The 24,513-nt window shown below is 36.1% G+C and overlaps 1 protein-coding gene across 3 annotated transcripts; it reads left to right on the top strand.

Moving 5' to 3' along the window:
• Positions 1-9,970: 9,970 nt before the first annotated feature.
• LOC106140625 (uncharacterized) lies at positions 9,971-24,023 on the top strand. 3 transcript variants are annotated; one of them, XR_009657438.1, is made up of 5 exons: positions 9,971-10,239; positions 11,068-11,276; positions 11,475-11,969; positions 22,893-23,070; positions 23,357-23,421. XR_009657438.1 is itself a non-coding variant. In XM_060952080.1 (4 exons), the coding sequence occupies exons 1-4, from the start codon at positions 10,190-10,192 to the stop codon at positions 23,422-23,424; spliced, it is 822 nt and encodes a 273-aa protein (XP_060808063.1). In that variant the 5' UTR covers positions 9,971-10,189; the 3' UTR covers positions 23,425-24,017. The 3 variants fall into 3 exon arrangements, 2 of the variants coding, with proteins under 2 accessions (XP_060808063.1, XP_060808064.1); XM_060952080.1 differs by lacking the exon at positions 22,893-23,070 and having other exon boundaries at positions 23,357-24,017; XM_060952081.1 differs by lacking the exon at positions 22,893-23,070 and having other exon boundaries at positions 9,980-10,133; positions 23,357-24,023.
• The last annotated feature ends 490 nt before the right edge of the window (positions 24,024-24,513 follow it).

Here is a 24,513-nt window from a genome sequence, read left to right as displayed (position 1 = left end):
CTTGAAATGAATGATAGAAAATTTAAAAAGTATATTAAAGATGAGCTTTGTAGGAAAGCCTATTACAGCACGGAGGATTAAATTAATGATAAAAATGTGTGGCCCGAGCTTGACATAATGGCCTCTTAAATGCTTGTGTATTTTTGACATAATCTTGACATAATTTGTACACTATGTACATATTTTATCTTTATTTTTATTTTTTTTTTGACGAAATATTCGTATTGACATAATTACTTCTATATTCATTCATATTTTTTAATGTAGAAAATGTGCATTCGTCCACGATTTAGATTTAAGAGATCTATATATGTAAATTGACGTCCGATGAAAATTCTGCAGTGTAGTTTGTTCCGTCGCTTCTTCTACACTTGCGCTTTGGAAGCGGTAGTAGTTATAATTAGATTTTAGTTATGTGATGTCAATAAGTGATACCTTGTATCCAATTTGAAAATAAATCTGTTTTTTCTATTTATATATGTACAGGACAGATTACACAGATTGAGTTAGCCTCGAAGAAAGAGATACTAACTCAACGATACTATATTTTAGTAATAAATACTTATAAAGATAAACATCCAAGACCCAGGCCAACCATACAATGTTCGTTTCTCATCATGCCCTAACCGGGATTCGAACCCGGGACTTCCGCTGCGCCACAAAAGTCGCCAAATGGAATACGTACATACATATAATCACGTCTTTATCCCTTGCGGGGTAGGCAGAGCCAACAGTATTGAAAAGACAGATAGGCCACATTCAGCTATTTGGCTTTAAGATAGAATTGAGATTCAAATAGTGACAGGTTGCTAGCCCATCGCCTTAAAAGAAGAATCCCAAGTTTATAAACCTACCCCTTAGTCCTTTTACGACATCCATGGGAGAGAGATGTAGTGGTCCTATTCTTGTTTTTATTGGTGCTGAGAACTACACGACGCTGCCGTGAACCACACGGCGCCAAATGGAATCTTTTCCCATAATCAACTCTTACGATTTCATTGCAGTTCCATAGTAAGGGCTCCGAATCGTAACTTAGCGAAGCAACACTGCCATCAATTAAACTGTGTTTAATTTTAATAATACCAAAGGCAGGTAGGGAACTTTGTTCCCCTAAATTTCTACTGAAGTTAAAAGTTCACGTATACATTTACTAGATGTGACATTATCTGTACTAATATTATAGAGCTTAAGAGTTTGTTTGTTTACACGCGCTAATCTCAAGCACTATTGGTTTGAATTAAAAATTTATTTTTGCATCGAATAGACAATTTATCGAGGAAGGCTTTGGGCTATATAACATCACGCTGCAACTATAAGGTGCAAAGAAATAATGGATAATGTGAAAAAAAGGGGAAAATTATATATCCTTGAAGGCTTCAATGATGCCCAAAATAACTATTCCATGCCGATGAACACGCGGGCACATCTAGTTTTTTTAATATAAAGATAATTAGTACACTTCAATTTTGTTCATAATTAACACTTAAATAGTTTAGTTACTAAAACAAAAATAAAACTTATTAAGAAAAAGTGAAAGACAAATCTACAAATACACCTAAATATAAAACTAACAATTGTTTATAAAAATGCAAGTCCCCGTAGATCGGAGTCCCGAGGTGAAGTATTCACTTCAAATAATGAGGAGGTTCTCAACTCGACCGTATTTTTGTTTTTTATTGTATTTTACCGCATATATCTCGGGTATTATAAATTTGATTTATTTGAATAAGGTCTGGAATCCCATAGAAATTTGGTTAAGATCTGGTCATAAACCAATCTAGGATTCATGGTCAAAGGCATACCCCGGCCCTATCCAGAGTGGTGATGGATGCAACCGGGACGTAAGCCAGGAGGTAGAAAAAAATACAAATACGTTTTTTTTTAATTTATTTCACAATATATACATATATACATATATATATATATAAATTAAATATATCTAGTACATATATAATAACACTGATAAAAACCACAGTGTTAACATCAACGTCAGTATAAAATATTATGTATCAATCACATAGTTAATTAAGAGACCAAAAATATAGGAACCACGTACTTAGACCATTTAAAAAAAAAAAAACAATTACCTAGTAGTAAGTTTTACTTTATCACAATTGTTCGATAAAGTAAGACTTCAGTTTCTTTTTAATATTTATAAGAGTCAAGTCACGTGCCGCATCTAGTACCTTTCTATATCAATGTATTTAACTTACACCAACAAATTTGGAAGACCAGATGTTTCGCGTTTTTCTAACTTACCCCCGCTCATTCTCAAGTAGTTTCCAAGGAATTCCTGTACTTTCTGACTTCAGCGGTATTTTTAAAAGTTTCGACTTGGAAAGTATTCGAAACTGTTTGCAAGGTATTTTTCAGTTATTTTTGGTTTTACTTACTGGTGAAAACCTACAAAAATTATAACGATACATTCTTTCTTTCTCAACAGCAAACGAGGGAATGATTCATCATCTCTTATTCATGTGAACAATATTTATGTATGTTTATTTATCTTCTTATTTATTTATTTTTTTCCTCCTAGCTTTAGTCCCGGTTGCATCCTCACCACTCTGGAGAGGAGCCCGGGGTATGCCTTCGACCATGGACCCTGGATTGGGTGAGACAGGTTTTTACGCGAACCGACTCCCATCTGACCTCCGCAACCTTTGCAGGACTCGTATTGGATCGATCATAGTTACACATCCAGTTGCCTGAATGTGCAGGTTTCCTCACGACGTTTTCCCTCACAGTAAGAACAAAATTATATTCTTATTTATGAATATATCTATGAATAAAACATTTGTGTATTTTATTTCCATACTCCTAAATTCACACCGATTTATTAGCCCTATAGTTTCCAGCACATCAGAAAGGGACCATTTCATATTTTTCCCATGGATGTCGTAAGAGGCGACCAAGGGACTAGTCACTATTATACTCGCTATTATACTCGCTTACTACTATACTCGCCTACAAGAGGAATTCCAAGTTTATAACTTGGAATTCCTCTTGTAGGCGAGTAGGGCTAGCAACCTGTCACTATTTTAATCTCAATTTCATCATGAAGCCATACAGCTGGACGTGGCCAATTAATCTTTTCGAGACTGTTGGCTCTGTCTACCCCGCAAGGACGCTGCCTGCCACAGACGTAACTATATATGTATGTATCGATCACTAATTCAACATAATCTAAACCGGTCCAAACCGGATCGAACCGCTTCGAACCGGTTCCATGCAGTTTTCGGTAATTAATGGCGCCATTTTCACCTCGTTAATCTACGTCCATCAAGGATCTAAGTTTCCGTGCCATTAGTATTCATATTTGAACTATTCGCTGTCACTATCTTCGTTCTTTTTTGATTTTCAGACACTAGACTCTTTAGAAGAGATAATGTTTTGGATATACTATACATACAAACACAAAATCATCACCAATAGAAAAAGAATAATTAAAAGAATAGTTAGTGCCGTGTGGTTCCCGGCACCATTACAAAAAAGAATAGGACCACTCCATCTCTTTCCCACGGATGTCGTTAAAGGCGACTACGGGATAGGCTTATAAATTTGGGATTCCTCTTTTAGGCGATGGGCTAGCAACCTGTCACTATTTGAATCTCAATTCTATCACTAAGCCAAACAGCTGAGCGTGGCCTATCAGTCTTTTCAAGACTGGTGGCTCTGTCTACCCCGCTAGGGATATAGACGTGATCATATGTATGTATGTATGTAGAAAAGGAATAGGACCACTCCATCTCTTTCCAATGGATGTCTATAAACTTGGGATTGTTCTTTTAGACGATGTGCTAGCAACCTGTCACTATTTTAATCTCAATTCTATCATTAAAGCAGACAGCTGAACGTGACCTATCAGTCTTTTCAAGGCTGTTTGCTCTGTCGACCCCACAAAGGATATGGATGTGACTATTTGTATTTATATTATTGAGTGTCTGGAGAAGAATACTTATAGGGTACTTCTCATTCCGGTAAAAAAGATAGTTTCCACGTAATTTGAATATAACCTGTATTTTTTTAATGGCGCTTAATTTGCGCGGGCGAAGTTGCTGGTAGAAGCTAGTAATTTCGTAAAGGATACAAGAACGAAAAAATCTTATGGACAAAGCCATAAATGTTAATTGTTCTTGCAAAAGAAAATTATCAATTGTCTGTCATAATATGGTTCCCATGTCAAAACATGTCGGGTACAATGGGGTTTAAAGTCTGTTGTGTAGTGAAAGATATAATATTTTCCTATATCTATACTCAACCGACGAGCATGTAGACAGTTTTGAATGTGGATGAAGCGAAAGAAGTATGCAGGGATCGTGGCAAGTGAAAAATGGTAGTCTATGCCTTCGTCTCCCGAATAAGGATGTGTTTTATATACTAGGTTTTAAAAGCCTCTGTGGCGTAGCGGTGGTAATCGGTGACTGTGAAACCAGAGGTCCCGGGTTCGAATCTCGGCCAGGGCATGATGAGAAAATAACTTTTTTTGATTGCCTTGGGTCTTGGATATTTATCTATATAAGTATTTATTATTTAATATAGTGTCCTTGGGTTAGTAAGTATTTCGTAGCACAAGTCTCGAATTTACTTCGAGGCTAACTCAATCTGTGTAATTGATTCCGTATTTTTAAACATATCTCAATTCCATCATTGCTGTTCTGAACGTGGCTTTTCAGTTTTTTTAAGATCGTTGGCTCTAACTACTCCGCAAAGAATAAAGATGTGATTGTATGTTAATAATTACACTTATTCAAAACTGTTCTTGTCCTCCAGAAAAGAGGCCTGCATTACGTATTTTCAAACTTCCTAACATAGCTTATCATTTACTACAACACAGCCCTAACCATGCGAAAACGAACACAATGAATCGGTCATTTCCCGAAGTTCCCAGCTTCATCTGTTACTGGGAAAGTGTGAATACGTATAATTAAAAAAATGACCGGTCCAATTGTTTCCATATTAATTGATAGTTTTAATTGATTTTGTGAATGGCGCTCATCAAAAAACACATACATATCTTTTGAAATGAAAAGTAATTTATGTACAGTCGACGAGGTAATTAAGTTTGTCCTGTTATCATGGAGTTGTTTATTTTTTTTACATTAGAATTAATTTCTGTTTTCTGTTAAGAAAAAGAAAAGAGTAGTACCTACCAATCCATCTCATCCCCATGGATGTTTTAAATAGCGACTAAGGTAAAGGCTAACAAACTTGGGATTCTTCTTGTAGGCGATAATATAGGCTAGCAACCTGTCACTATTTGAATATCAACTCATATATTTAATCCAAACAGCTGAATATGGCCCATCAGTATTTTCAAGACCCTTGGCTGTGTCTACTCCGCAAGGGATATAGACGTGATTATATTCATGTTACATAAAAAGTACAGTGTCCGTGGGGTTTGCAAAGTACGACTATGCACACAAGCGATACCGCGGACAGCAGCTAGTATACATACATACATATGGTCACGTCCATATCCCTTGCGGGGTAGACAAAGCCAACAGTCCTGAAAAGACTGAATGGCCACGTTCAGCTATTTGGCTTAATGATAGAATTGAGATTCAAATAGTGACAGGTTGCTAGCCGATCGCAAAAAAAGAATCCCATGTTTGTAAGCCTATCCCTTAGTTGCCTTTTACGACATCCATGGGAAAGAGATGGAGTGGTCCTATTCTTTTTTGGATTGGTGCCGGGAACCACTCGGCACAAGAAAGAAATTAGTATACATAGTTAAAATCCTACTAATAGTATAAATGCGAAAGTTTGTGAGGATGTCAGTATGGATGTTTTTTACTCTTTCACTCAAAAACTACTGAACAGATTACGATGAAATGTGGTATGTAGGTAGCTGAAGATCCAGAATTACATATAGGCTACTTTTTATCCCGGAGTTCCCGCGGGATTGATAGGGTTTCCATGCAGACGAAGTCGCGGGCGGCCTCTATTTAATCTTAAATACACAACAATCAAATGAAACATAAACATGTAATTCAAGTCGGGAATCGAATCGGTAACTTCTCAATAAAACCTTATCGCACAATGTGAGTCCAATAAATCAATCAGCCCCTGTGATTGCTTACCTTTGCTCAGCTTTTACGAATTTAGATCTTATTTTATGAGCACAACAGTACAGTTTGAGAATGAAATTGCGATAGTTATGACTTCCGTAAAAGTTTATTATTGAGTAGTTGCAAATTACTAACGAGATTGTGTTGGAAGTATTGAAACGCTTTAGCCGTGTGGTTACGGGCACTTTGGAATACTCCATCTTTATCATGGATATCGTAAAAGGCGATTAAGGGACAGGTTTACTTATGAACTTGGAATGTTTTTAGTAGGCAATGGGCAATGGGTTATCGACCTGTCACTATTTGTATCTCGATTCATTGGATTTTCAGTCTTGAAAAGACTATTGGCTCTGTCAACCCCGCAAGTGACATAGGCGTATGTATGGATGTGTAAATGTTCCATGCACCTATCCAAGTGGTTCTTAATTTATTGTAAAAAGAAATGAATAAATTATTTTTCTGTTTCATAATTTTAATCTCATATAAATATACTAGCTGTGCCCGCGACTTCGTCCGCGTGGAATAGTTATTTTGGGCATCATATTTATTTTTGCAGGCGGTCACGCGTATTAGAAAGAACGCTGGTTCGCCGTATTAAATGTTTCGCTGCAAATTGCTTATAACGACTATATCTCAAAACCTATTCGTCTGATTTATATACTGTAAATGGCAATTTTAGTCTACATGAAAAGCCGAAAGTAATAAACATATTTATTTGGATAAGGATTAATACTGAATTAAAGAAAATTGGTTTCAAAATAACTTATGTTTATAGTGAAAAAATAATCTTAAAAAATGAACATAAAAGTGGTTATTGTAAGTAAACCTTAAGAGATAGATATATGCTCTCGCGGACTTTTTTGTGGCAAAAAATGAGTACTTCACATCTTTAGTACATTGTTTTACTAAATCTTTGTTGGTTTGCGCAGCGTTCGCGTGGAAAGCTCGCAGATGGCCGACTCATTCAACTTTCACCTGCATTGTTGACGTTTCCTGTAGGGAATCCGGGATAAAATGTAGCCTATAGCCTTCCTCGAAAAATAGACTATCTAACAGTGAAAGAATTATTCAAATCGGTTCAGTAGTTTCTGAGATTAGCGCGTTTAAACAAACAAACAAACAAACAAACAAACAAACAAACAAAACAAACTCTTCAGCTTTATAATATTAGTATAGATTAATCTGAACAATGTATTCTCTCGTCCACATTCTATTTTAAGTATGGATATTTGTGAAGTTGACGTTGTTGAATAAAATGCTGCAGTGCAGTTTATTACCGCTTCTTCTGCACTGACGCCTTGGAAGCGGCAGTTAACTTAGTTTCAAGTAATTTATTTGACGTCATCCAATGTTGTTAAACCAAAAGTTATGACAATTATTAAGGGATATGTAGTATCCTACAATAACGAATAAAAATTTTGAATTTGAATTTGAATAAGAAAAAATTGTGAAAGTTAAAAAAAACAAAAAAAAATCAGTGAAAAAGGGTTAATAAGAATCTTTCCTGATCAGTTTTGCAAAAAAAAAATCTGTGAATACTGGCATATGGGTCGTTGTCAAATTTTGCGCAGGTAAACTAGTCCCTTGACAGTTTTTACTTTATATTAATTAATAATTCAACTATCACTAAAAAAAATATATTGAGTAAATAATAGATCACATTATTAAACATCTATTAATAGAATAAAGATTTAGTTAAGATGTTTTTGTTCTTTTTACTACGCTTTTATTTTTAAGTAACATAGTGGTAATTTTAGGTAACAGAGGGGTTTTCCTTATAAATTCTATCTGTCCCAAGTAGCACTCTGTCACAGAAAGGATCAAATAACGTGAATTTCTAATATATCAACCAACTTCAAATAAATTATTACCATAAAAGTAGTATTATAAATATATATAAAATATGTTTTAAAGACCGTTAGTATTAAAATGTACTTTTTTGAAAATTGTCTAAGCTTTGTCCCACGTATTGCTGGGAACCATTTGGAATACTATGTTACTATGTAAATCATATGTCAAAATAGAGATAGCGTTGCTTTTTTCTGACTATTCGCTTGAGTGAGGTGTCGTCGTTCATGGGGGGAGGGGTGCATCAGTTCTCAGTTGCCCGCTTGGCATTCAACGTGCTGCGTGTTTTTATTGAGCTTCCACTTTGTTACTCACCTATTCCGTAAGTAAATCAATGTTTTTTCTATTATTTTATATTCAGCTTGTTAACTAAGGGGTAAATATTCTAAATTTGAAAGAAAATATTCAATCAACGCCATATTCTTTTATTTATGTCTATTGATATGTAAAATTTACAACTATGTTACTCGCAACTCTGTTACTTACGCGTGGTAACAAAGTTGTATTAAAACTTTACTATTTAACTTTGACTGACATTTTATGTTCCAAATGCAATATTTTTTAATAATCTGTTTTCTACAGTTATATATAATCTTGGTACGTATAAATGAATCGTGAAAAATTGTAAATAACCCTAAAAAATTGTTACAGAATATTGTGTATTTGTTTGCGTGCTCAAGATGCCTCTCACGGCAGCTGAGAAGCAGCGACGATACCGAGAACGGCGTAAAAATAATCCTGAAAAAGTAGCAGAAGCTAAACGAAAAGATCTAGAGAGATACCATGCAAAAAACGCTTAGTAAAAGATTTAACAACACGTGAACATCGAGCTATAAAAAAAAAATGGCGATCTGCGAACTCTAGACGGTAAGATAAGGCTAGAGCACTACGTATTGTGATGCACACTCCAGAGTCTACACCACCTCGATAAGATAGTCCTGCTTCTATAGATCAAGTTATTTCAAGGGACTATCGTCGTTTGTCAACACCCCAGCTGTCTACTTCTCGTGAAAACACTTCTCACTCATCATCGGCTGTTCGCGGCAGAAAGCAAGTAAAAAGAAACAGGTCAAAATTATTTAGAGATAATACAAAGCTGAAGGAACAATTACTTGTTCAAAAAACTTTGATTTTTATAAAGTTTATTATAGATTAGTATATTTCTATTAATTATTGTTCCATGTGATTTGATCTCAATCTCAACCAAGTGCAATTTATTTAGATAAAGTAAAAAAAAACAACTATGTTACTTTGTTACAACTCTGTTACTTTTTTGTCCCAATGATTAAAGAACTTACTATGGAATTTTAGGGAAAGCTATTCAGTATTATATTGTAATATCACAGTACATTAATTCTTACATATTAATGCTGTTATAATGTCATACTTAGTTGTTGATATATAAGCATTTTGTAGACTTTGATAGAATTTAATATCTGTTAATGTTTAAAAAGTAACAGAGTTGTTTAAGATTTAATTAAATTATTATTAAAGTTTAAAAAAACGTTGTGATTCTAAACGTGATTGTAAGATGTAAGACTGTAATTAATATAAATGCCAAAATATTTGCGACTGATTTGTTTAATTTCATAATAAAAGGTAAAGCATTATGATAACAGAGTTGTATTTCTTTACACTCTGACCCACTAAATGTAGAATAAGTCGTAAATTATTAATTAAACATCGCGGCCGACTATAATAGACCATACTTTAGTTATTTTAACAGGTATCGGCACAAAGAAAAGTAAAGTTTAAATATATTTACAATTTCATATTTTTTCAATTTTATGTTACGTTTACCTGCCCTAAATTTGACAATGACCCATATAACAAAAAACATGGCCCACAATTGATTAATACAAATGACATTGATGTTTCAAAATACGAATTCGACAAACGAAACAAACTGACGATAAAAACGACAAACTCGATGATATTATATAAATACTAAAGAAATAAATATTTAAAATTTCGAACGAAGCGCTGTTGACACACTTCCCGCGCCGTGCCGTGCGACGTTGCCGCCCCGTCACCGGATGACGGCCGTAAGCCAATCCGGTTGCCGAGCAGTCGTAACCAAACCGGCAAGAAGACCGTACGCGTTTTTTTCTCGAAAAATACGCAAATATATTGCTATATTTTTACTTAATTTTTCAATCATTTTCAGTGTATTTATTGTGATATTTTTTTTGCGTGTGTAAAACAGTCTTTTTCTTGGTAAGTGAGTGAGCAACAGTTGTTTTTGTTTGCAAGTCGGCCATTTTTAAACCGGAATGGACGATGAGAAAAGGGACTCTGACGAAAGTAAAGACGAAGCGAAATGGTGAGTTTTTGATAACTAAAGTACCAGATATTAACCGACTATTTGAAGTAGGTACCTGTCTTCATGATGATAGTTCGATACGCAAGCAACATTTCTATTTGGATATTTTTAATAGTGTAGTCCTTTTTCAATTTTAGATCTTATGTCGTAGAAAATAGGTTAGATGTTTGCTTTACAACAAAATGAAACATAACGGATATGCGTTGTTAACCTACACCAAAAGTAGGGTGTGTTATTTCTGTGTTGAAATAACTTAATGATTAATTATTATTAACTTGTTACATAATAATCATCAGGCCTCTTTACCCGAGGGGTAGGCAGAGACTAACATCTTTCCACTTGCCACGATCCCTTCCTCTGAATTTCTTTAGCGATGTTTTACGTCACTGTAATGCCAGAATCACAAGTTTATAAGCATTACCCTTGTTAGACTTTTACAATCCTCAAGAGGTTAAGCAAATATCACACATTTTTTTTGCTACGAAGCCAGTATGCAAGCTAAAATTAGTTATATACCTACCTACATGAGTACATTCACAGAGCCACGTCTATATCCCTTACGGGGTAGACAGAGTCAACTGTCTTGAAAAGACTGACAAGCCACGTTCAGCTGTTATGCTAAATGATAGTATTGAGATTCAAATAGTGACAGGTAGCTAGCCCATCGCCTTAAAAAAGAATCCCAAGTATATAAGCCAATCACTTAGTCGCCTTTTATAACATCCATGAGAAAGAATGGCAGTGGATCTATTCTTTTTTTCTATTAACTACTACTGCCTTATTTTTATGTTAATTTAAATGTTAATGTTAAAAATTACTTTGTTACAGCAAATTCGACTTAAACGGCTCGAATTTCTCGAAGAAAATGATCGAAACCCGGGTCCTTATCGACGCTGTGCATCGTAGAAGGTGTCTATGGGATAGATTGGATCCAGAATATAGGGATAGACTGGCAAAAGACAAAGCTTGGAAAGAGATATGTGGGGAATTAGAGCCGGATTTCGATTCCTTGATACCCGCTTTGAGGCATGAGATAAGTAAGTACATACATACATACAATCACGTCTATAACCCTTTGCCGTGTGGTTCCCGGCACTAATACAAACAAGAATAGAACTATCATTAAGCCAAATAGCTGAACGTGGCCATTCAGTCTTTTCAAGACTGTTGGCTCTGTCTGGGATATAGACGTGACCATATGTATGTATGTATGTTTAATATATTCATTATTGCAGGTCTGCACATAACAAAAAAATGGTATAACGTTCGCGACTCATACGTCAAATCTAGACGGAGTAATCGTTCGAGTAGACCATACGTTTACACAAATGCTCTGTCATTCTTAGACCCAATATACTTCGCAGATGGTAGTTTATCTAATACAAAACACGAGAACTATCTAGAAGACAAAATATCTAATGATGATGATGGTGAGACATCAGAAAATTGGATCAACGAAGTGTTTATAGATGTTGATGAGAATTTAGCTGAGAGGAACAATAAAAAGCAAAGATTAGATTATACAGCTAAAGTCAAAGATGAAATAGATGATGCTGAGGCGAATGTCGTTAATATATTAGCGAATTTGATACAAAGGGAGGAAGATGATGATAGGGCGTTTTTTAAATCTGTAACGCCGTCTGTGAAAATGTTGTCGCAAGAAGCGAAATTGGAGTTTAGGATACAAGTGTTGAAGTTGATTAAAATTTTAAGAGTCAAAGATAAGAAAGGTCAGTTTGTGAAGAAGGAGAAAGCTATTGATAGTGAATCCGATTGATATTTTAATAAATTAATGTTATCGAATTGTTGATTGTATGTTTATTTTATACTAGTTGTGCCCGCGACTTCGTCCGCGTGGAATAGTTATTTTCGGCGTCATTGAAGCCCTCAAGTATGAATAATTTAACCCGTTTTTTTCACATTTTCCATTATTTCTTCGCTCCTAATAGTTGCAGCGTGATGTTATATAGCCTAAAGCCTTCCTCGATAAAATGGTTTATTGAACGCAAAAAGAATTTTTCACTTCGGACCAGAAGTTCCTGAGATTAGCGCGTTCAAACAAATAAACAAACTCTTCAGCTTTATAATATTAGTATAGATGTGCCGTGCGGTTTCCGGCGCTTTAGAACAGTACCACTATAAATCTTCAAATTCAAATTTATTCAATCAGTCAGTAATTTTTAAAATCACGTCTATATCCGTTGCGAGGTAGACAGAGCCAACAGTCTTGAAAAAACTGAAAGGCCACGTTCAGCTGTTCGGCTTACTGACAAAATTGAGATTCAAATAGTGACAGGTTGATAGCCCACCGCCTAAAAGAAGAATCCCAAGTTTATAAGCCTATCCCTTAGTCGTTATTCACAACATTCATGGGAAAGAGATAGAGTAGTCCTATTCTTTTTTGCATTGTCGGGAACCACACGGCACACTATTAATACTATTACTGCCGTGTGGTTCCCGTGGCCTAACACTTTACCTTTCTTTCTTTTTTTCTAATTAGTCAGTAAGATTTAAGAAAATATAAACTACTTACATACATACCAGTAACACTAATTACTCTGACTGAGCTCCCGAAATAATTGGAAGTAACAAATGAATTCATGGCGAAAAATTTTCGCCAACGAAGTCAGAGCACGCATACTCCGTCGCTTTTGCTATGATAACTTATATTTTAGATATAACATACACACATATACATACACACATATACATACATACATATACATACATACATATATATCCTACTACTATTATAAAGGCGAAAGTTTGTATGGATGTATGGATGTTTGTTACTCTTTCACGCAAAAACTACTGAACCGATTACCATGAAATTTGGTATGTAGGTAGCTGAAGACCCAGAATAACACATAGGCTACTTTTTATCCCAGAGTTCCCGCGGGATTGATAGGGTTTCCATGCGGACGAAGTCGCGGGCGGCCTCTAGTACATACATATATATACACACATACATATGTCATCGTCTCTACGCCTCAAGTGACAACAGCCAATCACTCGACGCTGTCAGCCAATAACAGCGAAGAGTATAAATCGCGCAAGCAAAGATTTCACGGAATAAAATACATTCAGTCAGAAAAGTATCGGGAATGGATTATTTATTTATGGTTCCAAATTAAAATTTTTGTTTTTTTTGTTGTTGTTAGATTGGCACAACTGTTTTCCATTTTGGCGCGGAGTTTGAGGTGCATCTGTTGTTTACATTAAATACAGTGCTATTTTTAGTTATATCATATCTAGTGTGTATTGCTAATTTCATAATGGATAAAAACATCGAACAAAGAGTTTGTCTTAAATTTTGCATTGCCAATGGAATATCGTGTTCGGAGTCACTGAAAATGTTACAGAAGGCTTACGGTGAATCGACTTTATCAAAAACTCGTGCTTATGAGTGGTACAAAGCGTTCAAAAGCGGTCGAGATGTGATGGAAGATTTGCCTCGCTCTGGTAGGCCATCAACGTCTGCAACTGAAGTTAACATCGCAAAAGTGAAGGAAATAGTGACTGAAAATCCTCATTCAACTTTGAGAGAGATAGCCATCGAACTTTCTGTATCTCACGAGTCAATCCGTACCATTTTAACTAATAATTTGGGTATGAAACATGTTGCCGCTCGGCTAGTCCCAAAAGACCTGAATTTTTTTCAAAAACTCAATCGCATGAGAGTCGCTGAGGACATGCTAGAACGAGTCAATTCCGACCCAACATTCATGAAACGCATAGTTACTGGTGACGAGACGTGGGTTTACGAGTTTGACATGCAAACTAGTCAACAAGCTTCGGAGTGGCGCCTTCCAACTGAACCGAAACCGAAAAAACCACGCCAAAGTCGTTCAAAAGTCAAAGTCATGTTGACTGTTTTCTTTGACTATCGCGGTGTTGTGCACTCGGAATTCTTGCCGGAAGGTCAAACGGTAAATAAGGAATATTATTTGAGTGTTATGCGGCGTTTAAGAGAGCAAATCCGACGAAAAAGGCCAGATTTGTGGAAAGAAAATTCTTGGATTTTGCACCATGATAATGCACCTTCGCACAAGGCCATCATTGTGAACGAATTTTTAACCAAACACTCAACAAATACCATCGAGCAACCACCATATTCACCAGATATGGCTCCAGCCGACTTTTTTCTTTTTCCTAAACTCAAATTACCACTTCGTGGCACCCGTTTTCGATCGGTAGAAGACATAAAAGAGAATTCGCGGCGAGAACTGACCTCAATTCCGGAAACAGCGTTTAAAAAATGTTTTGATGATTGGATTATTCGTTGGCGTAAGTGTATCGTTTCTAAAGGAGCATATTTTGAAGGTGATAAAATAAATTTGGATGAATAACAAACAGTTTGTGTATTATTGATCTTTTCCTGCTACTTTCTTGACAGAGTAGTATATATACAACCTCCGATTCAACATCGTCTGTCGCGCGGTTCCCCAGGCGTCACACCTAGCCTGGCGGAAGATCTTCCCTTTGGTGGCGGTTGAGCCCGAATCATCGCTCCCGCTACACGTACATACATATAACATCCCTTGCGTTTGCCGTGTCGTTTCTGGCACTTTTGCATAGAACCACACCATATCATTACGATGTCGTTAATAGCGACTATGGGGCTTTACAGACTTTGAATTTATCTTGTAGACGATGGGTTAGCAAACCTGTCACTATTGGAATCTCAATTCCATCATGAAGCTATACGAAAATTCGATCGCTAAACGTGGCCTTTCAGTCTTTTCTAGACTGTTGGGTCTGTCTACCCCACAAGGGATATAGACTTGACTATATGATATAGACGTTAGTTTCTGAGTTTGTTTGTTTGTAATATCTTTATTGCATAGAAATTTACACATTTACAAGAAATAGTACATAGTTATCAAAGAAATAAATCACTTGCAATGACGGATTTATCCCATGAAGGGATCTCTTCCAGTCTCTTTGAGTCAGGGCTTGGGACGCGACCAACGATCGCATTTTCGGGTATCAAAAACTAGCTGTGCCCGCAACTTCATTCGCGTGGAATAGTTATTTTGGGCATCATTGAAGCCCTCAAGGATGAATTATTTTCCCCGTTTTTTTTTACACTTTCCATTATTTCTTTGCTCCTTATAGTTGCAGCGTGATGCTATATAGCCTAAAGTCTTCCTCGATAAATGGTCTACTCAAGAATTTTTCAATTCGAATTAGTAGTTCCTGAGATTAGCGCGTTCAAACAAACAAATAAACAAACTCTTCAGCTTTATAATATTAGTATAGATTAATGTCAGTGAACTTGGCATAATTGTTTTATTTGCATCCACAGAAGTTCTATGCTCCCTGATGGTTTTTAGAAAAAGTTCTATAGCAAATAGATTTCAATTTTGAAAATCACCAAAAATTCTCTACGCTTTGAGTTATCAACGTAGCCGTTCCCAATTATTCCTGCAAATGGCCGCGCAATTATAAAGAAGTCACGTATTACAGTAATTTGTCATTCATTAATGGATTACAATATTACATGTAATTTCGTGGAAAATCCGACCCTTCTTGTTATTGATCTAATATTCATTCGAAACATGTCCGAGATATTGATTAATTTTGTATTACAATTTTAGTTTAAGCACATTAAAGAGTTATGGATGTGGATGAAGCTTAAAGATTTGACAATAATTAAGTGACATGAAGTGTCCTATAATAGTAATATTGTAAGGTTGACGTTGTTGAAGAAAATGCTGCAGTGCAGTTTGTTACCGCTTCTTCTGCACTGACGCCTTGGAAGCGGCAGTAAACTTAGTTTTTAAGTAATTTATTTGACGTCAACCAATGTTGGTTGTTAAACCATACGTTTTGACGATTATTAAGCGATATATAGTATCCTATAATAATGAATAAAAATTTTGAATTTGAATACTGAATTAAAGTTTTTAATTAGAACTTGAATAAAAAAGGAGTTTGAGGAAAAAAGGAGACAGCTTTTGGCCAAGTGAATTTCGTTGTCATGTGAAAGTTAGTCTCTCTGTGACACATACAGTGCCGTGTGGTTCCCGGCACCAATAGGAAAAGAAAAGGACCCCTATATCTCTTCCCTATGGATTTCGTAAAAGGCGACTAAGGGATAGGTTTATAAACTTGGGATTCTTCCTTTAGGCGACAGGCTAGCAAACTGTCACTATTTGAATCTCAATTCTACCATTAAGCCAAACAGCTGAACGTGGCCTATCAGTCTTTTTAATACTGTTGGCTCTGTCAATCCCATCTACACTAATATTATAAAGAGGGAAACTTTGTTTGTTTGGTTGTAATGAATAGGCTCAAAAACTACTGGACCGATTTTAAAAATTCTTTCACCATTCGAAAGCTACATTATCCACGAGTAACATAGACTATATTTTATTTTGGAAAAAAATAGGGTTCCGTAATAATATATAAAAATACTTGGCAAAACAGCGTTTGCCGGGTCAGCTAGTAAGGGATAAAGACGTGATTATACGATGTTTTGTAAACTAAATAAATATAAATAAACTAGAGGCCGCCCGCGACTTCGTCCGCATGGAAACCCTATCAATCCCGCGGGAACTCTGGGATAAAAAGTAGCCTATGTGTTATTCTAGGTCTTCAGCTACCTACATACCAAATTTCATGGTAATCGGTTCAGTAGTTTTTGCGTGAAAGAGTCACAAACATCCATACATCCATACAAACTTTCGCCTTTATAATAGTAGTAGGATATATACGGGACAAATTACACAGATTGGGTTAGCCTCGAAGTAAGTTTGAAACTTGTGTTACGAGATACTAACTCAACGATACTATATTTTATAATAAATACTTATATAGATAAACATCCAAGACCCAGGCCAATCGGAGAAAGTTCGTTCCTCATCATGCCCTGGCCGGGATTCGAACCCGGGACCTCCGGTGTCACAGACAAGCGTACTACCGCTGCACCACAGAGGCCGTCAAAAGTTAACATAAACCCTAGTTAACCCTGAATAGAATATTTATTTGCCAGCAATTTGAATGTCAGCATTGCCATTCAAATTGGCAATGCTGCCAGCCGTCTAGGCACACTCCCGCATGTTGATGCTATGCAGGGACTGTACAATTTATAAATTAAATTTTAGTTTGTAGTCATCTTTTTTCTTTATTTTTATAAGTAGTTTAAGTTTTAAATTAATTAGTTTGTAAGTATCTTTTTTCTTTCTTTTTATAAGTAGTTTTAGCTTTAGTTTTAATTTGATTTAATTATAATATTTATATAATCAAAAAAAAAAAACAATTCTAAAAAGAATAGAATTCTATTCTATTCTGTATGCGACACATACATACATACGGGGGCTAGTATAAATCTCAGACAAACCCGGCTGCGTGAGGCTAGCTATCCCTATTTATCCTTATTTACCTGTGCGATGCTCTCAGCCTTTGTGAGATAAGTGCATGCCGCCTTATTTAGGGTTGCCACTTTTTTGTTATTTGTTAAAAAAATATAACAAAAAGAAAGGAAATGGATTTCGATTGATTTTTGTTATTGTGGCGACATCTAAACGCCACATTATATTCATTCATTCATTCATTTACATAATCCCATCTATATCCCTTGCGGAGTAGACAGAGCCAGTAGTCTTGAAAGACTGACAGACGACGTTCAGCTATTTGGCTTTAAGATAGAATTGAGATTCAAATAGTGACAGGTTGCTAGCCCATCGCCTATATGAAGAATCCCAATTTTTAAAAACTAATTTATTAGCTATATTTCCATAGTCGCCTTTTATAACAGCCATGGGAATGAGATGGAGTGGTCCTTAAAAGGTCTGGTAAAGAGTACCCAAAACCGACGAGCTTGCATGAAGAGAGTTATGAATGTGGATGAAGCGGAAGAAGTATGCAAGGATCGTGGCAAGTGGGAAGGTGTGGTCTCTGCCTACCCCCTGGGGATCAGGCTTGATATATGTATGTGGGATTTAAAGTAAAATCGTGCGGAATTATATCGTAAGTCTTCATACTTTATTAGACTTCTTAAAAACACATCTTTTAACGTCTTACATCGTACCACAGACTCTGTATATACTATCTCTTAATGTTGCCAGCGTAAAAATAAGTAAGAGGTCAGCTTACAAAAAGGATTTAAATAAAAGCAAAAAACAAAATTTCACCCATATGTACATACATACCTACATATAATCACGTCTATATCCCTTACGGGGTAGACAGAGCCAACAGTCTTGAAAAGACTGATAGGCCACGTTCAGCTATTTGGCTTTAAGATAGAATTGAGATTCAAATAGTGACAGGTCGCTAGCCCATCGCCTAAAAGAAGAATCCCAAGTTTATAAGCCTGCCCCTTAGTCGCCTTTAACTACAACCATGGGAGAGAAATGGAGTGGTCCCATTATTTTTTCTATTGGTGCCGGGTACCACACGGCAATGTATGTAGTTCTCCCACATGTATAGTCGCCGCCCGCGACTTCGTCCGCATGGAAACCCTATCAATCCCGCGGGAACTCTGGGATAAAAAGTAGCCTATGTGTTATTCTGGGTCTTCAGCTACCTACATACCAAATTTCATGGTAATCGGTTCAGTAGTTTTTGCGTGAAAGAGTAACAAACATCCATACATCCATACAAACTTTCGCCTTTATAATAGTAGTAGGATTAATGTTTCCAAAAATGTGTGACAGCCCTGTGTCAGCAAACTCGCTACCGGAACTCGCCCCCCACTTCCTGCGGCCACACCCTGTATAGTTGTTATCATTTTATCTCTTTGTAATGTTCCCTTACATTCAGAAACTCGTACTATTTTACCACGTCATGTTTAATGCTTCTTCTTGCCTCTGTTGAGACTGAAGAAGAATGAATGAGATGTGTGCATGCGATTTGTGTTAACATACATACATACATAAAATCACGCCTCTTTCCCGGAGGGGTAGGCAGAGACTACCTCTTCCCACTTGCCACGATCTCTGCATACTTCCTTCGCTTCATTCACATTCATAACTCTCTTCATGCAAGCTCGGAGGTTTCGGGTACTCTTGACCTGACCCTTTACCAGGACGTCCTTAATTTGATCAAGATACGTACGTCTAGATCTTCTTTTCAAAGATATTTAATACAAATAATGTAATACTGAAACAAAACGCGAAGTTATTGGCTCATAAATAAAATAACCATTGACTTTTTGTAACGTACTGTAAAATATAGGCCCCAGGATGATATGGTAACTTAATATAGAGCCTTCCGTTCTGAATTTAGCGGCGTACAGTCGGAAAAGTACAGTAACAGAGTTTTTGTTTATTAACTAACTGTTCCCGCGACTTAGTCCGAGTGGAATAGTTATTTTCACAAGGATGAATAGTTTTCCCCGATTTTTTTTTCACATTGTCCATTATTTCTTCGCTCCTAATAGTTGCAGCGTGATTTAGCCTTCCTCGATAAATGTTCTATTCAACACAAAAATAATTTTTCAATTGGAACCAGTTGTTCCTGAGATTAGCGCGTTCAAACAAACAAACAAACAAACTCTGCAACTTTATAATATTAGTATATATTCAAAACTTTATTGCACAAAAAATGTATAGGCTTATGAACTTGGGATTCTTCTTTCAAGCGATGGGCTAGCAACCTGTCACTATTTGAACCTCAATTCTATCATTAAGCCAAACAGCTGAAAGTGGCCTATCAGTCTTTTCCACGCTGTTGGCTCCGTCTACCCCGCAAGGGATATAGACGTGATTATATGTACGACAAGCTTTGTTTGCGGACGCTACTTTCGCGACATTCCGTCGCTATTTATCAGTTATAAAGTGACAAAGTGCCTATTTATTACTATAGTGCGCTCTTGTTATTGCAACTATCAGGTTAGAGCGACTGTACATTATACTACAAAGGCGTTAGCCGTCCAATAGTTGACCAGACAAGCTAAGCGAGCGAGATATTTAAAATTGTTGTATGTATGTTTATAACATGATAACCATTGGTTTGATTTTGGTAAAAAATTCAAAGGGTATGTAGGGTCCCTTAAAATAATTTGCCGTAGTAAGGAGTTTTACGTACTATCTAGAATTGAATCTGTTGTAAAGTGACAAAGTGCCTGTTTATTACTATAGTGCGCTCTTGTTATTGCAACTACCGGTTAGGGCGTGTCCGTACACTGTACTGTAATTGTGTACAAAGGCATTAGCCGTCCAATAATTGATTGAATAAGGCGAAAAGAAAATTAGTAATTTATTAATTAATAATTTATTATCACATATTATATATATATATATATTTTTTAGGCGAGCGAGATATTTAAAATTGATTTATGTTAGTTTGTAACATTTTATTACTCCTAAACCACTTTGATTTTCATGCAAAATTCGAAGGGCATGGAGGATCCCTTAATAGAATTTTCTGTAATAATTATGCGAGATATATAAATTATTGTATGTATGTTTAACATAATAACTCTCGAACCACTTTGATTGTGATGAAATATTTGAAGGGCATGTAGGATCTCTCAATAGAATTTGCCGTAGTAAGGAGTTTCACGTAATATCTAGATTTGAAATAGTTCTATTCTAGTCGTAAAACCTCTGAATATTAAACACTATTCAAGTTAAACTCCCTTTGTTTGCGGACGCTACTTTTGCGGCATTCCGTCGCTATTTATCAGTTGTGAAGTGACTAAGTGCCTGTTTGTTACTATAGTGCGCTCTTATTATTGCAACTCTGGCTTAGGGTGACTGTACACTGGCGAAAATGACAGTAAATAATCAATCAATATATATATAATAATAGAAGAAAAATTCGACTCCATCTCGTTCCCATTGATGTCGTTAAAGGAGACTGAGGGATAGGCTTATAAACTTGGGATCTTCTTTTAATCGATGGGCAACCTGTCACTGTTTGAATCTCAATTCCATCATAAAGCCATACAGCTGAACGTGGCCAATCAGTCTTTTTAAGACTGTTGGCTCTGTCTACCAAGCTAGGGATATAGATGTGATTATATGTAAGTACGTAAGATATGGAGTGCTTCTATTCTAAATGTTCCGGAAATCACACGACACAGCAAACTTTTTGTAGTATAAAGGTGTATCCACAATATGCTCCGTCAGTACTCAACTTCACAATAATATTGTGAAGTTGACGTTGTTGAAGAAAATGCTGCAGTGCAGTTTGTTACCGTTTCTTCTGCACTGACGCCTTGGAAGCGGCAGTAAACTTAGTTTTTAAGTAATTTATTTGACGTCAACCAATGTTGTTAAACCATACGACAATTATTAAGCGATATATAGTATCCTATAATAATGAATAAAAATTTTGAATTTTGAGTGCTTTGGCATGATGATATTTTTTTGGTTCTAGTGTTAATTTAGTTTCACAACAACTAAAACATTGGTCAAATAATGGCATCAATAAACAATAAACTACCAGAGATATACGAGGTAACATAACACATTATTTGGACGAGTCCAAAACGCACGTTACAAAACGCTAGTCAAGTGTGACGTCACAACTGAGTATCTTGTTCGTGTCATGAACTTTATTTGTATGGCAGCTACCTAATTATTGCGTTTATAGATATGATGTCTTAATAAAAGTTATTCCAATTTTTTTGTTTTTTCACTCCTGGCATAGTTATTTTAAATAATTTTGAATTTTTTAAATGGACTTTCCCATCGTACTTTGAATGAATATAAAACATATAGGGCGTCAACATTATAACTAAAATTTCATGTGTCATCATCATGTTATTCACTAATTAATATTGTTTTAAGACCTTGTCTGTCATCATCCCTATTGTTAGGTAGTAAGTAATTAGAACTATTGTAAAATACTTAGTGCCGTGTGGTTCCTGGCACCAATGAAAAAAAAAGAATAGAACCACTCCATCTCTTTCCCATTGATGTCGTAAAGGTAAAGGTAAAGGCGATTAAGAGATAGGCTTATAAACTTGGTATTCTTCTTTTAGGCGACGGGCTAGCAACCTGTCACTATTTGAATCTCAATTCTATCATCAAGCCAAACAGCTAAGCGTGGCAATCAGTCTTTTCCAGACTGTTGGCTCTGTCTACCCCGCAAGGGATATAGACGTGATCATATGTATGTATGTGTATGTATAAAACACTTAAAAGCTCATTTATTCGTTCATTTATATTCAAAAGCTTGTTTCCCAGTATGCATTCACCCTAGAAGCTTTGTTGGGTGAAGACAAACTTTTATAATAACTTAGCCGCAGCTTAAAGCTCGCTTTGTACATAAACAGATTTTATCCTATGTCTTATAAACCAAATGTTAAGAGCAAGGTTGTTTCAGAAGTTTATTAAAAAAATTAAATGTATAAAAGAAGAAATTATAATAGTAATCTATACTAATATTATTAAGCTGAAGAGTTTGTTTGTTTGATGTTTGATTACGCGCTAATCTCAGAAACTACTGGTTCGAATTGAAAAATTATTTTTGAGTGTCTTGTATAGCATGTAACTATTAACTCCTGTAAACTTATTGTCGGCTACTTTTAACGTTATATATATGTTCTATAACATTGGTTACCATAGGACAGGCATGTTGCCTAGTGTGGGACCAATTGTATAACCAATTGTAGCAAACCTAAATGTTAATAAATAAATTTCATTTCAATTTTATTTCATTTCATTTCAATTTCATTTCATTTCATTTCATTTCAGTTACATAGACCATTTATCGAGGAAGGCTTGAGGCTATATAACATCACGCTGCAACTATAAGGGGCGAAGAAATAATGGAAAATGTGAACAAAAAACGGGGAAAATTATTCATCCTCGAGGGCTTCAATGATGCCCAAAATAACTATTCCGCGCGGACGAAGTCGCGGGCACAGCTAGTGTATGTATAAAAGAAGAAGTTATAGTAACTAATAAATATATACGGGACTGATAAAATCGTGACTTGTGTTACGAGATACTAACTCAACGATACTATATCTTTTATAATAAATAGCTGAACGTGGCCTGCCAGTTTGAAGACGCTCTGTCTACCCCACAAGGGATATAGACGTGATTATATGTATGTATGTATTTAAATTGTAATGTAGTTGGAGAGTTGGCCTTGACCTACTTACCTACTACCTTATAATGACAGGTTAAATTTCTACATAAATGTTATGTTATAGGTAAAGGGCCAGGTCAAGAGTACCCGAAACCGCCGAGCTTGCATGAAGAGAGTTATGAATGTGGATAAAGCGGAGGAAGTATGCAGAGATCGTGGCAAGTGGAAAGAGGTAGTCTCTGCCTACCCCTCCAGGAAAGAGGCGTGATTTTATGTATGTATGTATGTATGTTATGCTATAATGTAGTCAAAGTCAAGCGAGGACAAAACGTAATGGTCAATTAAGGGATAAGGTAATCCGGATTATTTAATACTAGAGGCCGCCCGCGACTTCGTCCGCATGGAAACCCTATCAATCCCGCGGGAACTCTGGGATAAAAAGTAGCCTATGTGTTATTCTGGGTCTTCAGCTACCTACATACCAAATTTCATGGTAATCGGTTCAGTAGTTTTTGCGTGAAAGAGTAACAAACATCCATACATCCATACAAACTTTCGCCTTTATAATAGTAGTAGGATTAGACGGGTTGGATTTTGCAAACGATAGACGTCAAATCTACCTCAATATAAGCAACTAGTTGTGCCCGCTACTTCGTCCGCGTGGAATAGTTATTTTGGGCATCATTGAAGCCCTCAAGAATGAATAATTATCCCCGTTTTTTTTTTCACATAATACCAATACAGAAAAGAATAGGTCCACTCCATCTCTTTCCCATGGATGTCGTAAAAGGCGATTTTTTTAGGCGATGGGCTAGCAACCTGTCACTAGTTGAATCTCAATTCTATCGTTAAGCCAAATAGCTGAACGTGGCCATTCAGTCTTTTCAAGACTTTTGGCTCTGTCTACCCCGCAAGGGATATAGACGTGACCATATGTATGTATGTAGTTCCTGAGATTAGCGCGTTCAAACAACAAACAAAGAAACTCTACAGCTTTCAATATTAGTATAGATATGTTCCCAAGATGTTTAACATACATACAGTCATATATACGTACATATAATCACGTCTATTTCCCTTGCGGAGTAGACAGAGCTGACAGTCTTGGAAATACTGATAGGCCACGCTCAACTGTTTGGCTAACTGATAGAATTGAGATTCATATAAAGTGACAGGTTGCTAGCCCGTCGCCTTAAAGAAGAATCCCAAGTTTATAAGACTATCCCTTTTTCCTATTCCTTTTTTGTGTTAGTGCCGGGAACCACACGGCACACATACAGT

This window comes from Amyelois transitella, chromosome 27, assembly GCF_032362555.1.
Source record: "Amyelois transitella isolate CPQ chromosome 27, ilAmyTran1.1, whole genome shotgun sequence".
NCBI lineage: Eukaryota > Metazoa > Arthropoda > Insecta > Lepidoptera > Pyralidae > Amyelois > Amyelois transitella.
The sequence above is the reverse complement of the archived record's forward strand: the minus strand, read 5'-3'. Positions and strand labels throughout refer to the sequence as shown.